The following is a 20,564-nucleotide window of genomic DNA, read 5'->3' as shown; positions in this document are numbered from 1 at the left end:
GTGTGCTTGGGATCATTATCATGCTGAAAGACCCAGCCACGTTTCATCTTCAATGCTCTTGCTGCTGGAAGGAGGTTTGCACTCAAAATCTCACGATACATGGCCCCATTTATTCTGTCATGTACACCGATCGGTCGTCCTGTTCCCTTTGCAGAGAAACAGCCCCAAAACATGATGTTGCCACCCCCATGCTTCACAGTAGGTATGGTGTTCTTTGGATACAACTAATTTTTCTGTCTCTTGCAAACATGACGAGTTGTGTTTCTACCAAACAGTTCTACTTTGGTTTCATCAGACCATATGACATTCTCCCAATACTCTTCTGGATAATCCAAATGCTCTCTAGCAAATTTCACACGGGCACGGACAAGTACTTGGCTTAAGCAGGGGAACATGTCTGGCACTGCAGGATCTGAGTCCCTGGTGGCGTAGAGTGTTACTGATGGTAGCTTTTGTTACGGTGGTCCCAGCTCTATGCAGGTCATTCACTAGGCCACCCCATGTGGTTCTCAGTTTTTGCTCACCGTTGTTGTGATCATTTTGACCCCACAGGGTGAGATATTGCGTGGAGCTCCAGATCGAGGGAGATTATCAGTGGTCTTGTATGTCTTCCAGTTTCTTATTATTGTTCCCACAGTTGATTTCATCACACCAAGCTGCTTGCCTATTGCAGATTCAGTCTTCCCAGCCTGGTGCAGAGTTACAATTTTGTTTCTGGTGTCCTTCGACAGCTCTTTGGTCTTCACCATAGTTGGAGTTTGGAGTGTCACTGTTTGAGGTTGTGGACAGGTGTCTTTTATACTGATAAGAAGTTCAAACAGGAGCCATTACTACAGGTAATGAGTGGAGGACAAAGGAGCCTCTTAAAGAAGAAGTTACAGGTCTGTGAGAGCCAGAAATCTTGCATGTTTTTAGAAAAGTAAACACTTATTTTCCACTATAATTTGCAAAAAAAATCTTGCCAAATCAGACGCGGTGATTTTTCTGGATTTGTGTTCTCAATTTGTCTCTCATAGTTGTGGTCACCTATGAAGTCAATTACAGGCCTCTCATGGTAATAAGTGGTAGAACTTGAACAATTGGTGGCTGACCAAATACTTTTCCCCTCCACTGTATATATATATATATGTATATATATATATATATATATATATATATATATATATATATCTGCACTACCCGGCTTCGCCCGGGTTAATAACTGCTGTTAACAAAATAGAATGTATTAACAAAAATGTATTCTGCACACAAAAACCACAAAACAAATAGAAATGTAGTTATTAAAAAGCAAAAACTAATAGAAGCATTTCACAACATATATTCCACACAGATTTAACTAAATTGGCCAAGTAATGTGCTCCGTCTGCCTCTTTCCAGGTCTGCCTCTTTCCAGGTCTGTCTCTTTCACCGTTTGTCTCTGTCTGTCTCTCTGTCTGTCTCTCTCTGTCTCTCTCTATCTGTCTCCCCACCGACATCTTATTACCTCACATATAAGCTTCTTATACTATGAATGTCTTTTGTTCCTATAGCAACCAATCACAGCTCCTACTAATAACCTGTAGTTCCAGGCACCATTTACTTTAATGGAGGCATGTTTTTTGGAGAGTAACTGTAAAGCGCGGGGTTAAATTTTCCTGTCAAAACATAGTCTACGACGTTCCCTCGGTCACATGAGGTGTCTGTACAAAATTTTGTGATTGTAAATGCAACGGTGCGGATACACTTTTTGTTTCACTTTTTCCCCATTATGTAGATAGGGCCAAAATTGATTGGTAAATTTGGAACGCGCGGGGTTAAAATTTCGCATCACAACATAGCCTATGACGCTCTCGGGGTCCAGCACCCGGCGCTGCCCGGGATAGTAACTGTCTCTCTGTTTCTCTCCCATTCTCTGTCTGTCTCCCCCTCTGTATATCTCTCTCTGTCTCTCTCTCTATCTCTTTGTCTGTCTGTCTCTTTCCCTGTCTGTCTCTGACTGTCTCTGTCTCTGTCTCCGTCTGTCTCAATCTCTTTCCCTGTCTGTCTATCTATCTCTTTCCCTGTCTGTCTCTGTCTCTCTGTCACTTTCCCTGTCTGTCTCTTTCCTCGTCTGTCTCTTCCCTCTCTTTCCCTGTCTCTTTCCCTCTGTCACTTTCCCTGTGTCTGTCTCTTTGTCTGTCTCTTTACCTGTCTTTGTCTGTCTCTTACCCTGTCTGTCTCTTTCCCTCTCTTTCCCTGTCTGTCTGTGTCCCTGTGTCTGTCTCTGTCTCTTTGTCTGTGTCTGTCTCTTAACCTGTCTCTCTCTTTCCCTCTCTTTCACTCTCTGTCTCTTTCCCTGTCAGTCTGTCTCTTTGTCTGTCTCTTTGTGTCTACTCTTACCCTGTCTATGTCTGTCTCTTACCCTGTCTGTGTCTGCCTCTTTCCCTGTCTGTCTCCTTCCCTGGCTGCATTGTGACACGACAACATTCCATATAAGGGCGTGGCTGCACATTCTTCTGAAGTTTTGGCTGCACTGTGGCTCCCAGCTCCATTTGCTTTAATGGAGGCAGGTTTTTTGGTGAATAACTGTAAAGCGTGGGGTTAAAATTTCCCCTCAAAACATAGTCTATGATGCTCTCGGGGTCCAGATGTGTGAGTGTGCAAAATGTTGTGGCTGTAGCTGCAATGGTGCAGATGCCAATCCCGGATATCTATATATACAGTGCCTTGTGAAAGTATTCGGCCCTCTTGAATTTTTCAACCTTTTCCCACATTTCAGGCTTCAAACATAGAGATAAAAAAATGTAAATTAATGGTGAATAATCAAGAACAAGTGGGACACAATTGTGAAGTTGAACGAAACTTTTTGCTTATTTTAAACCTTTTTTAAAAATAAAAAAATGAAAATTGGGGCGTGAAATATTATTCATCCCCTTTACTTTCAGTGCAGCAAACTCACTCCAGAAGTTCATTGAGGATCTCTGAATGATCCAATGTTGTCCTAAATGACTGATGATGATAAATATAAGCCCCTGTGTGTAATCAAGTCTCCGTATAATGCACCTGCTCTGTGATAGTCTCAGTGTTCTGTTTAAAGCACAGAAAGTATCATGAAGACCAAGGAACACAACAGGCAGGTCCGTGATACTGTTGTGGAGAAGTTTAAAGCCGGATTTGGTTACAAAAAGATTTCCAAAACTTTAAACATCCCAAGGAGCAAGCGATCATATTGAAATGGAAGGAGTATCATACCACTGCAAATCTACCAAGACCCGGCCGTCCCTCAAAAATTTCATCTCAAGCAAGGAGAAGACTGATCAGAGATGCAGCCAAGAGGCCCATGATCACTCTGGATGATCTGCAGACATCTACAGCTGAGGTGGGAGAGTCTGTCCATAGGACAACAATCAGTTGTACTCTGCACAAATCTGGCCTTTATGGAAGAGTGGCAAGAAAAAAACCATTTTTCAAAGATATCCATAAAAAGTGTTGTTTAAAGTTTGCCACAACCCACCTGGAGACACCAAACATGTGGAAGAAGGTGCTCTGGTCAGATGAAACCATAATCGAACATTTTGAGCACAATGCCAAACAATATGTTTGGCGTAAAAGCAACACAGCTCATCACCCTGAACACACCATCCCCACTGTCAAACATGGTGGTGGCGGCATCATGGTTTGGGCCTGCTTTTCTTCAGCAGGGACAGGGAAGATGGTTAAAATTGATGAGAAGATGGATGGAGTCAAATACAGGACCATTCTTGAAGAAAACCTGTTGGAGTCTGCAAAAGACCTGAGACTGAGACGGAGATTTGTCTTCCAACAAGACAATGATGCCAAACATAAAGCAAAATCTACAATGGAATGGTTCACAAATAAACGTATCCAGGTGTTAGAATGGCCAAGTCACAGTCCAGACCTGAACCCAATCGAGAATCTGTGGAAAGAGCTGAAAACTGCTGTTCACAAACGCCTCCATCCAACCTCACTCAGCTCCAGCTATTTGCAAAGGAAGAATGGGCAAGAATGTCAGTCTCTCGATATATATACACGAGGGGCTGCTGATAAGTCTATGGCCTTGTGATCTTTTTTTTGTTTCTATGGTAACGAATGTGAAATGAAAGCCTTATGTGTCTAATATATGTTTTCAAAATTTTGTGTTTGTTGCTTATGGAAACAGTGTTCTACGCACGCGGGAAAACAAAATGGTGGAGTCTAATGCGATATTCACAGCAACTGAGAGCAGAGGAGGGATAAAATTCTTGTTTCTGCAAGGAAAGTCTGTGAAGGATATTCATGGTGATATGTCGCAGGCATTGGGGGATCAATGCCCTTCATATTCCACAGGTAAGAACTGGGTTGCCAAGTGTAAAACTGCCACTTCAGCACCAATGATGAGGAACGTCCTGGATGACCGAGAGTGGTTGTGGTTGCAGAGATCGGCGATGCTGTGCACAACCTCATACTGGAGAATCCACAAATTTCAGCTAAAGCAATAGCAGACATCATGGGGATTTCCCGGGAACGTGTTTGTGTCATTATCCATGAACATTTGGACATGAGGAAGCGATCTGCAAAGTGGGTCCCCAAATGTCTGACAACAGATCAGAGAAGCAGCGAGTGAAAACTTCACGGACCATTTGTCAGCTTTTCCAGAGAGATAAGAACTTCCTGGATGGACTGGTCACTATGGATGAGACCAGGATTTATTTGTATGACCCTGAAAACAAGGAACAGTCAAAAGAATGGAGGCGCAGTGGTTCTCCTCATCCAAAAACAATCAGGGTGCAAAACTCAGGTGATGGCGTCCGTGTTCTGGGATAAGGAGGGCATGTTGCTAGTGGACTACCTTCAAAAGGGTTTCACCATCAATGCAAGGTATTACATTGAACTTCTGGACCAATTGAAGGCAGCGCTGAAGGCCAAAAGGTGTGGCAAGCTGTGCAAAGGAACCTTATTCCTGCAAGACAACGCCTCCACTCACACTGCACAAGTGCCCATGGCAAAACTGGCAGCACTGGGCTTCCAGCTGGTTGACCACCCACCTTATTTACCAGATCCAGCTCCTTCTGACTATCATCTGTTTCCAAATCTGAAGAAACCCCTCAAGGTACCAAATTTCACACCATTTCTGATGCCATGGCTGCTACGGATGCCTGGTTTGAGGCACAACCGAAATCCTTCTTTTTGCTAGGCTTACAGAACTTGGAATAATGATGTAAGAAGTGTGATGTCATCAGTGGAGAGTATGTGGAATAAATGGAAAGTTTCATCATCCTATCTTGTTTCTTTCTTGGTAACGCCAAAGACTTATCAGCAGCCCCTTGTATAACCTGGACCTGTGCTGGTGGACTGCATTACACCTGTGCAATGTTATATTACACTGCACAAGCCGTGCTCTTGGTTTACGTGATATAATTTGCCTCTGGGACGTAGTAGTAGAACGTTCCTTGTTTTCTTCTTTCTTTGTTATCTCCGTATGCCCTTACCATCTCCAGTAATCCTAATGAAACTGTTCTCCATATGTTCCGGGAGGTTGTAAGCGGCGGTTCTTTGCTCGTATCTCCTGATAATATTGCCCCCGGGCTACACATATGATAGGACTCAGTATACAAATAAAGCAGCGGAGGATATTGTTAGAAGAACATTAATATAAATACGCCTGAAGCCGAATTGTGTTTATCTTGACAGCTGCCAAGTGAATATATGCGAAATCCTGGCGGGCGTCCTAGTTATAAGGTAACCCATAAAAAGACGAAATGGACGGGGATTCTGGTGTGAAGCTTAAATCACTGCGGACAGGCAATAATGTGTCTTCACCCATTTTTGGGATAACGTGGGCTCTTAGTGCTCAATAAGTTGTTCCCTCTCCTACTGGTGGACACAGACAAAAGAGGGCCCCGTGCAAGAACAATACATGGGCCCTTTATAGTCCAATAGTTCATGGTAATCCATAATTCCTCCTGCTTTTGTTGATGTGGTGGTTGCCCCCTGACCTCTTGAGTCCCTGTGCAGCTGCACAGGGTACACCAATATGTCCGCCCCTGCCCTATCCCATCGATAGGTCATGACTTATTAACTTGGTGAACATCCTTAAAGTAAAGGCATATCGCTAAAGATATGTCATAACTATTTCATGGAGGAAGGGGGGGGGGGAGTCGAACCTCTGGGATCCCTACCGATAGTGAGGCTCCAATACTCATTTAGTCTCAAGGTAATGAACATTTAAACAAGAGAGTATTTGAAACAAAAGGACTAGTGGTTATAAGTAGTCAAGGTCATAAACATGACTCAAATGTACAGAAGTCACATACAACCTTCTTGTAAAAATTGGAAAAATTGACTACGTCCCCCGAGGAAGACTACGAAACGTGCGCGTCGGGGCGCGTCGCACTGGGCACTTAACTATTATGGGTGAGTTTGCTTCTCATATGTTTGGCATATTTGCTTAGGGGTATTATCCCCAAAATGTTATAGATTGATGGGCCTAGGGTCATGGTGGTTTAAGATATTTATCCAACATCATGATCCACTTGAATTACTTCCACATGCTACATACGATTATTGATTGAATATATTGGGCCCCTCGCTCTGTATTTAGGATCCATATTGCCTATAGTATTGTATGAGGTGTTTGGATATTTGGTCTACCATTTGATATACCTATTAATGTCCATTCAATTTTGGATTATTGTTCTCACCCATTCTGTTTTTTGTCCTTTGTTTTTCTTCAGGGACTCCCTATGTATACTTGAACATTATTAAGTAGATTTTACACATTGTATTTTACCTCTTGCTGTAATGAATGTCTCTAATAAAACTTTTCTAATTTTTGCAAGAAGGTTGTATGTGACTTCTGTACATTTGAGTCATGTTTATGACTTTGACTACTTATAACCCCTAGTCCTTTTGTTTAAAATAATTTATATTTATAATGATAATTCTTTTATTTTTATGACATTTAATACAACAGATCGGGTCCTTATCATTTTTTTAATGCATGTACCCTACATCACAAATATATTTGCTTCTTTAAAACCATAGATAGAATAGTTGCAATTTTTTTATCTTTTTTTACAACTTTTAGTATTTTTACGCCAAACTTTGCCAACTTTTTGATGACGGGATGCAGCTTAGCAAGCGTCGTGCCATCCATCACAGCTGACGTGCTCCTGTCCATGGCTGCACTATATTTTCTGACGCTCCCGCAGCTATAGGATGCTATAAATTCATTAATGCGCAACTTACTCCAGCGGATCCTGCCTTACTAAACGCCGGTTATGATGAATCCCCTCCCTCCATTAAATTTATACTGGAATATACGCCGGTCTTTCCCAGAAGCAGTGAAGAATGAACCCAGCACCACAATCAAGTATATTAAAATATCAAAAATGTATTAGACATTAAAAAAATCCAACGGATCCAAAACTTGAGAGAACACGCATAAGGGCACCTTACGCGTTTCGAACAATAAGTAAAAACAAGTCCTTAATCATAGGTCATCTTCACTTCTTCTCAGCTATAAACCAGCCTGGCCGACCTGGAGGACCACGAGCACCTGCAAGTCCTGGAGCGCAGTTGCCTATGGTAAGAGGAAGTCTCATTACTTTTGGTCTTTTCCAGAGTCACAGTTGTAGTCTGCGCCAATTTCAAGGTCTCTTAATGAATTTTGGCTCCCCCGTGTGAAGACTGGAGTTAGGTCTCAGCTCTAATTTGGGAAATCTTATGTTCTAGGCCAAGCCCATCACACTAAGCCCCACCCATTTCAACATTGGGCGGGGCTAACACAAAAAAATGACAAAAATGTAAAATACTTAAACCTATCCATAGCTTATGCTATAGATCTCTGATAAATCGCCCCATTCTCCGCCCCTGATCTGCACTTATCTACAGTAAAGGGGTCCTCCAAACCCCATCCCACCTGTTGAATGGCAAATGTAGAGGTGCGCACCCCGACCACGGAGTGGCCACAATGCGCCATCATAGCCGATCACAGTCTTTTATTGCTGCCCGCCTTAAGGCCCTGTCACACACAGAGATAAATCTGCGGCAGATCTGTGGTTGCAGTGAAATTGTGGACAATCAGTGCCAGGTTTGTGGCTGAGTACAAATGGAACAATATGTCCATGAGTTCACTGCAACCACAGATCTGCCAAAGATTTATCTGTGTGTGTGTGACGGGGCCTTTACACATGGAAATGTTTCATCCAGTGCATTTTTAATGAATTAGCCACTTTATTTACCTATGAAAGTTGATTTTGATTAATTCAGGGTATCAAAGAGTCAATTTACCCAGAAGATGATGGTTATTATTGTGAAATGTCATAAAAAATTATAGATTGGACAATTATTGGGACGATTTATGACCGATGAAAAGCTCAGGAGGTAATGAAACTGCACTTCCACTGGTTGCCTACAGGTGGCGCTAATCCCCGGCTCATAGCCTTCCTCCACCGCTGAGTTTCAGTTTCAGCCCTGACCACGTGACTTAGAACGGCGCAGTCCTATTGGTGGAATTTCACGCGCAACTGTGCAGTTGTTTTTCTTCTCCCCGGCCGCTGGAGATAAGCGTCACGTGACTCGTATTGGCCAATAGGGACGTTTTCCAACCCTGAAGATCTCGCTCCTCAGTCCTCAGAGCAGCAGTCGGGGCGGCGCGGTGCAGGAGCCGCAGCACTCGGTGGAGGTGCGCGGCCATAGCGGAGTCTGGAGGGCCCGGGGGTCCTGTGTGCTGCTCTGACACCGGGGAGCAATGGCTGTTGGAGGAGGGGAGGGGGTGATTTGTTGCAAAATCCACTTTGAGGCCCCTCAGTCCATTAGATTCCTATAGTGATAAAACCCGGAGGGGGGAGGGGAGTTATCATGTGAAATGCAGCAGAATTTTGCAGCAGTTTGCACTAAAAAGCAAACTGCACCATGTTTTAGATAAAATCATCTTGTGCCTTGTTTGACAAGGGGGCGTGGTCTGGTGTGCTGTGTAAAGTAAATCCGCCAAATAGGGCGTAACCATCGAGCTTTTCATATGAAGACATTTTTTTGAAGGAAGAGGGTGGAGCTAAGTCAGAAGAGGTGTGGCCTACCAGGCCCCCTATAGATGCATTATAATATACACCCCTCCTCCCAAAATGGCAGAAGTTATAGCCAAAATGTCAATTACTTTGTGACTGGAGGAAAGGCAGCATGTTCATTGCAGGGATTATGCGGGACTTATCTATCTATGGCCTGAGCTTCCACCAATGAGCACAGCGCCACCAACTGCAAAGTGGTGACTGCTGAGTACTGCAGGTCCACCTTCATTCAGAGAATGTGCAGTACCTGGCCGCTGCCACTATGCACTTGAAGTACCAGCTTGGTGGCAGTGTCGGGTGACACCCCCCACCAATTAAATAATGATAAGGATAGGCCTTCAATATAGGAGTTTAACCCCTTTAAGACAGACCGCTTAAAGGGAATGTCACCAGTTTTTGCCACCTAATCTGAGAGCAGCATAAGGTAGGGGCAGAGATCCTGATTCCAGCGATGTGTCACTTACTGGGTTGCTTAGTGTAGTTTTGATAAAAATCACAGTTTAATCAGCAGTAGATTATCAGTACAGGACTACTTGGTGTGCTGCAGGTAGTCCAGCATATTCATAAGCTCTGTATAACTGCTAGATCTGCAGCAGAGAAAACATTGATTTTATCAAAATGACAGCAAACAGCCCAGTAAGTGACACATCTCTGGAATCAGGGTCTCTGTATACATTATGCTGGTCTGAGATGGGGAGCAAAAACCTGGTGACAGATTCCCTTTAAGGACTGGGATGACTACAGAAGCGCAGACCCACTCAGTCGGGCCATAGTACCTTCTTGATGAATGGGGTGGGCTTCACCCTGCCGTGTCCCAGTGTTGCCCATTGTGGTGAGGAGCTGAGTAATAATGCCAAAAGTCGCTAAATAATTGCACAACTTCAGAAACTTAAGGCCCCGCTACACGCAGCGACATCGCTAACGAGATATCGCTGGGGTCACGGAATTCGTGACGCACATCCGGCCTCGTTAGCGACGTCGTTGCGTGTGACACGTGCGAGCGACCGCTAACAATCAAAAATACCTTATCGTTGATCGTTGACACGTCGTTCCTTTCCCAAATATCGTTGCTGGTGCAGGACGCAGGTTGTTCGTCGTCCTGAGGCAGCAGACATCGCTACGTGTGACACCCCGGGAACGACAAACAACAGCGTTCCTGCATCCTCCGGCAACGAGGTGGGCGTGCCGTTAATACGGCTGCTCTCCGCCCCTCCGCTTCTATTGGCGGGCCGCTATGTGATATCGCTGTGACGCCACACGAACCTCCCCCTTACAAAAGAGGTTCGCCGCCCACAGCGACGTCGCTAGGAAGGTAAGTCCGTTTTACGCGTCCTAGCGATATTGTTCGCCACGGGAAGCGATTTACCCATGAACCACGAACGACGGGGGCGGGTGCGCTCGCTAGCGATGTCGCTGCGTGTAAGGCAGCCTTTAGTGAAAACACCTTCATGATTTGGGGACCTTTTATTTCTCATCTTTTAGGTTTTTGAAGATGAGTCTTTACAGCTTATGTGATGAGCACGGCCTCCAGCCTGATGACTTCTGCCGGGAGGTGTTCCAGCCCATCAGCGATCTCTTCCAGCCCCCGGCTCTCAGCCTAGGCTCCTGTGCCGCCATATTGGGGGATAATCTGGAGGATATTCCGCTGCCCTGCAGGATGGAGGAGATCTCCTCAGATGCGGACCTGCTGTCATCCGTCACCAGTAAATGGGATGCAGGTTTGTCGTCGTTGTTGGGTGACCGAGTCCGGATCGCACCAGGATCTGTGGAATCCCTGCCTCCCCCTACAACAATCTTGAGACATCTTTTTGACCTTTGTGTTGTCTTATCTTTAGGAAACAATCAGTGAGACGCGGAGCAGCTTCTGACCAGACTCGGCCTCAAATCTGTGGGGATCTATGAGACACATGCAAAACAGAAGTCATTCAAAAGACTTGCAACCATAGACTTGAGGCTACGTCTGATCTCGAAATCCAAAGAGAATAGGATCTGACCCGCCTCTCCCTGATTTCACTCTCAGATCTCAAATCGGTGTCCCAAATACTACCCCGAAAACAAAAAAAAACAAAAAAACGGACAGCCCTTGTGTGGTTTCTCAAATCGGTGTCCCAAATACTACCCCGAAAACAAAAAAAACCCCAAAAAATGGACAGCCCTTGTGTGGTTTCTCAAATCGGTGTCCCAAATACTACCCCAAAAACAAAAAAAAAAACAAAAAACGGACAGCCCTTGTGTGGTTGAGGCCCTAAACGTTTTTTATACATGCAAGCCCTGTCCAACTGTAGCGGAAAGTGACCATGCACAGCACCATTCTGATAAAGGGGTTGCCCCCTTAGTTTCATAGGGTGCAGTAGCTTCAAACAGAACAATCCAAATATTGCTTACCCACCCCACACTCAGTGCTGGGCCAAGGCAGGGGGAGTAATACTTTTATTTTTTACCTACTGCAGCCTTTGAAAAGTTTTTTGATAACAGGGGATAACCCCTTTAAAGAAACTGTCAGGAGGTTTTTGCTACCTCATCTGAGAGCAGTATGATGTTAGGCAAGGAGACCCTGAATCCAACCATGTATCACTTAAGGTGGCTTTACACGCTACGACATCGCTAAAACGATGTCGTTGGGGTCACGGATTTTGTGACGCACATCTGATGTCGTTGCGTGTGACACCTATTAGCGATTTTGAATCGTTGCAAAAACGTTCAAAATCGCTAATCGGTGACATGCTCCCCTTTCTTCATCGTTCCTTATGGGAGACCCAGACCACGGGTGTATAGCTTCTGCCTCCGGAGGACACACAAAGTACTACACTCAAACGTGTAGCTCCTCCCTCCTAGCATATACACCCCCTGGTAGCCAGTCCTAGTCAGTTTCAATGCTTTGTGTTCAGGAGGTACACACACACATGCATTCTCTGATTTTTGATTTTTTTGATTTCAAAGATTTAGAAGAAAAGCGGGTCCAGTCTGGACTCCCGGCATGTCCCTTCTCACCCCACTGTGTCGGCGGTGCTGTTAAGGTTGACTTTACAAGGCTGGAGCCTTCACATGCCGCGCTCCTTCACCATCCCCTGGGGCTCTGGCTTGAAGTGGGAGCCATCACGGTTCTCACTGCTTTGCAGGAGACCGGTCTCCATCCGCAGCCCTTTCAGGATCCTGCCGGACGGAGCGCTCACCTCCCAGGGACCTGGCACCTGCGTCTCACAAGCTAAGTACTGAGACGTTTTTACCACAGAAAGTGGTCTTTCCAGGGGTCCCTTGTACTTTATATATTGGGGAGAGTGTGTTATATGATTGTGTTAACATTTCCAGCCGGTTCTCCAGTTTTCACTGGAGAACCGCGCCGATGGTGCCGGCACGCTGGCCGCATGTTTAAATCTAGGCCCCGGCTTCGCCTGAGGCCTAGTTTCGGTTTTCACTGCCCCTGCATGTCAGTCATGCAGAGGGACAGTGCGGCTCCGCCCAGCGGCTGCTCAGCACAGGGAAGGGACACTCCTCACTGAGGAAAGATTCCCTCCCCTGTATACCTCATTTGCCCGCTCTCAGAGTAGGCCCCGCCCCCTCTCCTCGCTCCGGTCGCCATTTTCTCAGCGTTCTCAATGTCTGCAATAGGCACAGAGATACCACATTGTGACAAATGGGGGCCTGGGCTGGGGGACTGGAGGGCACAGAAATGTAGGTTAAACGGTCTGGCAAGCCACAACCTCCGGTTGTGCAGCTGCTTATATTCTCTGTTTATATACTCTGCTGGGGGTCATTCTGGACAGAGCCCCCACTTCTGCAGCATGTCTCACATCAGAGCAAGGCTGTTCTTAATATGCACTGCATGTAGACTCGTACTGCCTGTACCGAGCACATAAACACAGTGGTCCCTCAGCCTGGAGGCTCATCAGTGGTCCCTCCAGCTGCTTCGGCTCCGGTGGTGCTGAGCATGCATTAGCCCCCTTCTCAGGGCGCTTCTGCTGCTACGGCTCGTTCAGCAAAGCTCACAGAGGACTCTTCATCTGGTCTCAGACCCCGTCCTCCTAAAATGGAGACGCAGGGTCCCCTGTCCTTCCCCGTCCCGCAGCTCTGATTCACGAGCTGACTCACTGGACGAGGAGGATGTCTTTACTAGGGGCTCCTACACTACTTCATGTACCATTGATCTGTCCGAAGGTGATGCAGATGCTAATGATTTGATTGCGTCCATTATATTTGTACTGGACCTCAATCCGCCTGTATCAGGGGAGCATCCCCCTCTGGCAGAAAGGCATCAGTATACCTTAAAGAGAACAAGGAGTGTGTTCCTTAACCACTCCAGTTTTCAGCCCACTGTGACCAAGCCCAGAGCCTGTCCTGACAGACGCTCCCAAAGCGTGGTTCTTATGACTGTTTCCCCCTTCCACCAGAGGTGGTCAAGGAGTGAGCTCATTCACCAACGGTGGTCCCTCCGGTGTCTAGACTTTCAGCCCGGATAGTTGTATCAGTGGCTGACGGCACCTCTCTAAGGATCCCACTGTACATTAATTCTGTACTGGACCTCAATCCGCCAGTATCAGAGGAGCAACCCTCTCTGGCAAAAAGGCACCAGTTTACCTTGCCTAAGAGAACAAGGAGTGTGTTCCTTAACCACTCCAGTTTTCAGGCCACTGTGACCAAGCCCAGGGTCTGCTCTGACAAACGCTTCCCAAAGCGTGGTTCTGATGACAGCTTTCCCTTTCCACCAGTGGTGGTCAAGGAGTGGGCTCATTCACCAAAGGTGGTCCCTCCGGTGTTTAGACTCTCAGCCCGGACCGTTGTATCAGTGGCTGATGGCTCCTCACTTAAGGTTTTGCTGTCCGCCAGGTTGTCCTTCTGGCCAAATCTGTATGGAGGCGGCAGGGGCCTCGTTCTCCTCAGCTTTTGCAGCAGTGCGGGCTTTCAAAGCCATCTCTGCTTCTCTAGTGGAGATGCATTCCCTCACAGGGACTCTATGCCCGAAATGGTTGCCTTAACTTCCAGACTTCAGTCTTTTCATCCTATGCCATGTCTGCCATGCTGGAGACTCTCACCGCACTGCGGTGGCCTCGGCTAATTTCCTCGCTATCCGCAGGCTCCTGTGGCTTCGGAAGTGGAAGGCAGATGCTTCTAAAGAAGTTCCTTGCTGGGCTCCCTTTTGTTGGGACCAGACTATTCGGGAACAACTGGATGAAATTATTAAGGAAGCTCTTGGCGGGAAGAGTTCTTCCATGCCACAAACCTAAACCAGGAAACCTGTCCAGGGCAGGAATCAGTCGAGGTTTCGTTCTTTTCGTTCCTCCATCTAATCGTTCTCTAAGCCCTCGGCCTCGTCCACTAGCTCAGCCAAGGATCGTAAACCCAAATGGCGCATGAAGCCGCGTCCTCAGAAGACCGCAGGAGATGCTGCCACTAAGTCAACCTCCTCCTGGCTATCTGGCCACGCCAGCAACGTCCTTGGTCGGTGGCAGGCTCTCCCACTTTGGCGACGTATGGTTTTAACACGTCTCCGATCAGTGGGTGCGGGATACCATCTCCCACGGCTACAGGATAGAATTCTATCCAGCCCGCCAAACAGATTTTTTCTGTCAACTTCCCCCTGCTCCAAGGCCGCCGCCTTCTCACAGGCCGTGGCATTCTTGCAGGCCAATGGAGTAATTGTACCAGTTCCCGACTGGGAACGGTTCTGAGATTTCTGCTTAAATCTATTCCTAGTCCCCGAAGAGGGCGGTGCCTTCCGACCTGGATCTCAAGCTTCTCAAGCATGTTCAGGTGCGGCATTTTCGCATGGAGTCTCTGCGATCAATCAATGACCCAAGGAGATTCCCTAGCATCCATTGACATCAGAGATGCCTATCTGCATGTGCCAATCGCAGTTTCACACTAGCGTTGGCTACGTTTTGCAATCGGAGTGGTCCAATTCGTGGCTCTTCCCTTGGGGTTAGCCACGGCCCCTCGAGTATTCTCAAGGTCGGGGCAGCTGTGATTGCGGTCCTGCACCTCTAGGGGTTGGCAGTGATCTTTTGCCCTGGACGGCCTTCTAGTCTGGGCTTCATCCAGTGCAGACTGTTAGCGGAGTGCCTCGCTCACTCTCGCCACTCTAACCAATTCGGGTGGCTTGTCATTCTGTCCAAGTCCACTCTGACTTCGACCCAGAAGTTCACGTACCCAGGGACGCAATTCGAGACTCTGTCGGCACTTGTGAAGCTGCCCTTAGTCAAACAGCAGTCCCTCCGCTGGCGGTCGACGTCGTTCCATCAGGCACCTAATACAGGTGCTGGATCAGATGGTGGCGTCAATGGAAGCGATTCCCTTGCCCAGTTCCATCTGCGTCCTCTGCGGCTGGATATTTTCCGCTGTTGGAACAAGCGGACTTCCTCCTTCCACGGGGTGGTGGCTTCGCCACAGACCAGGGGCTCGTTTCAGTGGTGGCTTCGGCCCCTCTGTCTCAGGGACGCTCCTTCCTGGCCCCGTCCCGGGTGATCCTCACCAGGATGCTAGTCTATCCGGCTGGGGAGCAGTATATGTCCACCATGGAGCGCAGGGCACTTGGACTCTGTCCGAATCAGCCCTCTGGATCAATGTGCTGGAAATCAGAGCTGTGTTTCTAGCTCTCTAAGCCTTTCACCATCTGTTGGCGGCCAGGCACATTCGAGTCCAGTCAGACAACGCGACAGCGTTTGCCTACATCAACCTCCAGGGCGGGACACTCAGCCGCCTGGCAATGTTGGAGGTTCAACGCATTCTTCAGTGGACGGAGGACTCCTAGTCCACCATATCCGCAGCCCACATCCCAGACGTGGAAAACTGTGAGGCAGATTGTCTCAGCCGTCAAACCGTGGCTCCACGATCCTCAGGTTTTTGCGGCAGACGCACTGGTTCAAGTTTGGTCCCAGCTCCGTCTGTCTTACGTGTTTCACCCTCTAGCTCTTGCCCAGAGTCCTGCGCAAGATCAGAAAGGAGGGCCGTCGGGTCATTCTCATTACTCCAGACTGACCCAGGCAAGCTTGGTACCCTGACCTGCTCCATCTGTCCGTAGAGGTGCCATGGCATCTCCCGGACTGTCCAGACCTTCTCTCACGAGGTCCGTCTTTCCGCCAGAATCCTGCGGCTCTCAGATTGACGGCGTGGCTTTTGAGTCCTGGATCTTGACGACTTCTGGTATCCCTCCTGAAGTCATCTCCACTATGACTCGAGCTCGGAAGTATCCTTTGGCCTTTTGGCCTTGCCGACCCTCCTGTCCCTTCTACAGTCCGGTCTGCAGCTAGGTCTATCCCTCAATTCCCTTAAGGGACAGGTCTCGGCTCTGTCAGTGTTGTGCCAGCGGCGTATCGCCCGGCTGGCTCAGGTGCGCTCCTTCATGCAGGGCGCATCTCACATCATTCCACCTTACCGGCGGCCTTTGGAGCCCTGGGACCTTAATCCGGTCCTCACGGCTTCCGGAAACCCCCCTTTGAGCCTCTTAGGGAGGTTTCTTTGTTTCGTCTTTCACAGAAAGTGGTCTTTCTAGTGGCCATAATTTCCCTCGAGAGTCTCTGTTTTGGCTGCACTCTCTTGGGAGTCACCCCCTTTTTTGGTTTTTCATCAAGACAAGGTGGTTCTCCGTCCGACTCCGGACTTTCTCTCTAAGGTGGTTGCTGCTTCCACCTTAACCGGGGCATTTTCCCTGCCTTCCTTTTGTCCGGCTCCTGTTCATCGCTTTGAAAAGGCGTTGCATACTCTGGATCTGGTGCGGGCGCTCCGGATCTATGTGTCTCGCACCGCTGTTCTTAGGCGGTGCACCTCTCTTTTGTGCTGACCACTGGTCAGCGTAAGGGCCTCTCGGCATCTAAGCCGACCCTGGCTCGTTGGATTAGGTCGGCCATTTCCGATACCTACCAGTGTACTCAAGTGCCTCCCCCGCCGGGGATCAAGGCACACTTGACCAGAGCTGTCGGTGCCTCTTGGGCTTTCAGGCCCAGGCTACGGCTCAGCAGGTCTGTCAGACTGCCACTTGGATTAGTCTGCATACCTTTTCGAAGCACTACCAAGTGCATGCTCATGCTTCGGCAGATGCGAGCTTGGGCAGACGCATCCTTCAGGCGGCTGTCGCCCATTTGTGAAGTTAGGTTTCGCCTACTTCTCAGTTTTTCTGTTTATTCCCACCCATGGACTGCTTTGGAACGTCCCATGGTCTGGGTCTCCCATAAGGAACGATGAAGAAAAAGAGAATTTTGTTACTTACCGTAAATTCTTTTTCTTATAGTTCCGACATGGGAGACCCAGCACCCTCCCTATTGCCTGTTGGCAGGTTTCTTGTTCCGTGTGTTTTCACTGGCTGTTGTTGTAGACAGAGGTTCTGGTTGTTCCGGGTTTTGCTCTGTCTCTACTTGTGGGTGGATGTCCTCCTTCAGCTTTTGCACTAAACTGGCTAGGACTGGCTACCAGGGGGTGTATATGCTAGGAGGGAGGAGCTACACGTTTGAGTGTAGTACTTTGTGTGTCCTCCGGAGGCAGAAGCTATACACCCATGGTCTGGGTCTCCCATGTCGGAACTATAAGAAAAAGAATTTACGGTAAGTAACAAAATTCTCTTTATTCCCAATTATCGTTGCTGCTGCAGTAACAATGTTGTTCGTTGTTCCTGCGGCAGCACACATCGCTATGTGTGACACCGCAGGAGCGAGGAACCTCACCTTACCTGCATCCCACCAGCAATGAGGAAGGAAGGAGGTGGGCGGGATGTTACGTCCCGCTCATCTCCGCCCCTCCGTTTCTATTGGCCGGCCGCTTAGTGACGTCACGGTGATGCCAAACGCACCTCCCTCTTGAGGGAGGGATAGTTCAGCGGTCACAGCGACGTCGCTGACAAGGTATGTGCATGTGACGCTGCCGTAGCGATAATGTTCGCTATGGCAGCGATCAGCACATATCGTGCCACCGACGGGGGCGGGTGCTAGCGATGTCGCAGCGTGTAAAGCACCCTTTAAATTGATTGTCTCAGTACTGCCGCACCCAGGAGAGCTTTTAGATTTAGCAATGCAGTAGAGCTGAGAGAGCTGCCCTTGCCCACTCTGCATAAACAAAGTCTATAGCCAGTGAGCTGCTAAACAAAGGAGGGGCGTGTTAGATTACCAGGCACACTGCAATGATAATCTCCCGGTGCTAAAGCAATCATTGCATGTAAACAACACCAGGCAGCTTGATAAGAAAGGCATTGCTGAATTCTGTGAGTCAACCCCTTCAGCATGCATTCTTCAGATTACATAGCAAAGACCTGCTGACAGATTCCTGTATAGGTGGATATCGTCGAGTGCTGCCTACAGAGTATATCATAAATGTATTTTGGGTGTCGGTTCCACCTATCTGGAGAGCAGTGCTTCCCTAACCACAGTCCTACCTGCTGAACAATCGGAGATGTGTTTGCCGCTCTCACATCTGCTGTCTCGCGGCTGCATCTTTCTCCATTGTTTTTTATGGGATTTCCGAAAGTATTAGCGACAGGGGACCCCTGTTCTTGAGATATGTGCGGGTCCTAGAGGGGGTGCAGGAACATCTTCTGAAGAGACAGGACCCTCCTTTATAGTGATGGGCAGTCCGGCTCTTTTTGGTGATCCGGTTCCCATGGCTCTGTTCACAAAAAAGAGCCGGATCTTTCAGATCGTTCTCGGCTCCTTATTAAATATGTGTTCACCCTAGGTGAACACATATTTAAGATTATAGAAACGCCGCCAAAGCCCCGCCCACCCGCGGCTAAGCCCCGCCCACTTATATGCTGCCAATTAGATTGCTGAGTAGGTGGAGTGTAGCCGTGGGTGGGCGGGGTTTTGATGGCGAAAAGAGCCGTTTAGATATTTCAGCGGCTCACACTGGTGATCCGGCTCCTGTCTTTCACAGCAGGGAGCCGGATCTTTGTGTCGGATCGTTCGCGACCGACACATCACTACTCCTTTAGCAGTTACTGCAGAATTATATGCTTTTATATGTATGATTTTTCCGTACCAGATCTCAACCTCCGAGGTGCGGAGAGCAGCCCATTAGTGAACAAGCCTTGCAATGAGAAACGTGTTCAGACCACTACGCTGGACTGTAAGGTGTGCGGAAAGGTCTTCTCCAGCCTTGGATCCCTCAACAAACACTTGGTCAACCACAGCCAGGAGCGAAGTCACATCTGCAAGATCTGCACGAAAGCCTTCAAAAGACAGGGCCACCTGTATGTACCCGACCAGCCGGCCGGCCGTATAGTAATGTTACACAAATGTCTTCTCATTCGCCATAGGTCGGGTTCAGATAAGCGTATGAAACGTAGTCTGATTGTCACCTGTTTGTCCGTTGTTCACATCCATTTTTAAACATCAAAAGTAAATAAAATGTACAAGATAAAATACAGTTTGCAAAATCCATATAATATGCTCGTCTGACCGATCCCTAACAGTTATGGAGCATCTTTAAAAGGGCTTGAATCGTGTACTTATGGGGTTAAAATTGCAAAGTGCTCGTAAACACATGATTTTGTAATTTAACTCTTCGTAAAAATCCTCTCTGTTTTCAAGAATGGGTGGCTTTTACATTCTATGGTGTACAGCTAGTTGCCTAGGTTACCTGCCTCCTCTGCTGGATTTCAATTGTGGTTGGTTCCCTAGGCAAGGAGTGCGTCACTTGCAAGCTTTTTGCTATAGAGCTTGTCAGTGCTGCTTTAAAGCTCAGTCTCATAGTAGCTGGTTACCTCTGACAAGCTCTATGGTATATAGTCTGCCCTTGGCTCTCCAAAGCTGGCCAGATTGCTGGATCTGACCACCTTCAGTCCTCCTGCCCTTCTCCTATTAGCAACCTGGTATGGCACTTCGTTCAGAGCAGTGGTGCAACCATAATGAAGGTTTGAACTGTCAATCTTAAAAACAAAAATAAGTTAAGAAAACCCCTTTAATTAGACCTATGCATGGTGCGGTTACTCCTGGAAACGTTTGACCAAGTTGAGAACAGACAACTTAGGCTAGGTTCACATTTCCGTTGTGTTGATTGACGCTTGTGACTGATGCGTTGTACAACGGATAACAAGAATTGGAATTAGAAAGCAGATTCCGTTGTAAAACGTGAGAGAGAGAACGATCAGCTGTTCGTTCACAATAGCCGGCCGCTGGCTTTTGAGAGCGATCAGCTGATCTCCCGGCGGCCGGCTATTGTGAACAATCAGCTCTCAAAAGCCGGCGGCCGGGTGATCAGCTGATCGCTCACAGAAGCTGGCCGCCGGGTGATCAGCTGATCGCTCACAGAAGCCGGCCGCCGGGTGATCAGCTGATCGCTCACAGAAGCCGGCCGCCGGGTGATCAGCTGATCGCTCACAGAAGCTGGCCGCCGGGTGATCAGCTGATCGCTCACAGAAGCTGGCCACCGGGTGATCAGCTGATCGCTCATAGAAGCCGGCTGCCGGGAGATCAGCTGATCGCTCACAGAAGGCGGCTGCCGGGCAATCAGCTGATCGTTCGGCCGCCGAGAGAGAGCATGCGCAGCAAAATCATAAGGATTCCGCTGCTCAAAAAACGTTACACTCTGCATTCCTGACGCCCGACGGTCAGTCGTTTC

At 48.0% G+C, this 20,564-nt stretch overlaps 1 protein-coding gene across 1 annotated transcript in view; it reads left to right on the top strand.

Moving 5' to 3' along the window:
• The first annotated feature begins 8,559 nt into the window (after positions 1-8,559).
• The window catches only part of ZNF541 (zinc finger protein 541), a 158,458-nt gene continuing 146,453 nt past the window's right edge, over positions 8,560-20,564 (top strand). The window contains exons 1-3 of the mRNA XM_075324844.1: positions 8,560-8,644; positions 10,509-10,744; positions 18,987-19,194. Of these exons, the coding sequence (XP_075180959.1) occupies positions 10,519-10,744; positions 18,987-19,194 (434 nt within the window). The 5' untranslated portion in view covers positions 8,560-8,644; positions 10,509-10,518. The remainder of the gene's footprint in view (positions 8,645-10,508; positions 10,745-18,986; positions 19,195-20,564) is intronic.

Source organism: Anomaloglossus baeobatrachus, chromosome 9, assembly GCF_048569485.1.
Source record: "Anomaloglossus baeobatrachus isolate aAnoBae1 chromosome 9, aAnoBae1.hap1, whole genome shotgun sequence".
In the NCBI taxonomy this organism is placed as follows: domain Eukaryota; kingdom Metazoa; phylum Chordata; class Amphibia; order Anura; family Aromobatidae; genus Anomaloglossus; species Anomaloglossus baeobatrachus.
Note: the sequence above shows the minus strand (reverse complement) of the source record. Positions and strands in the feature narration are given on the sequence as shown.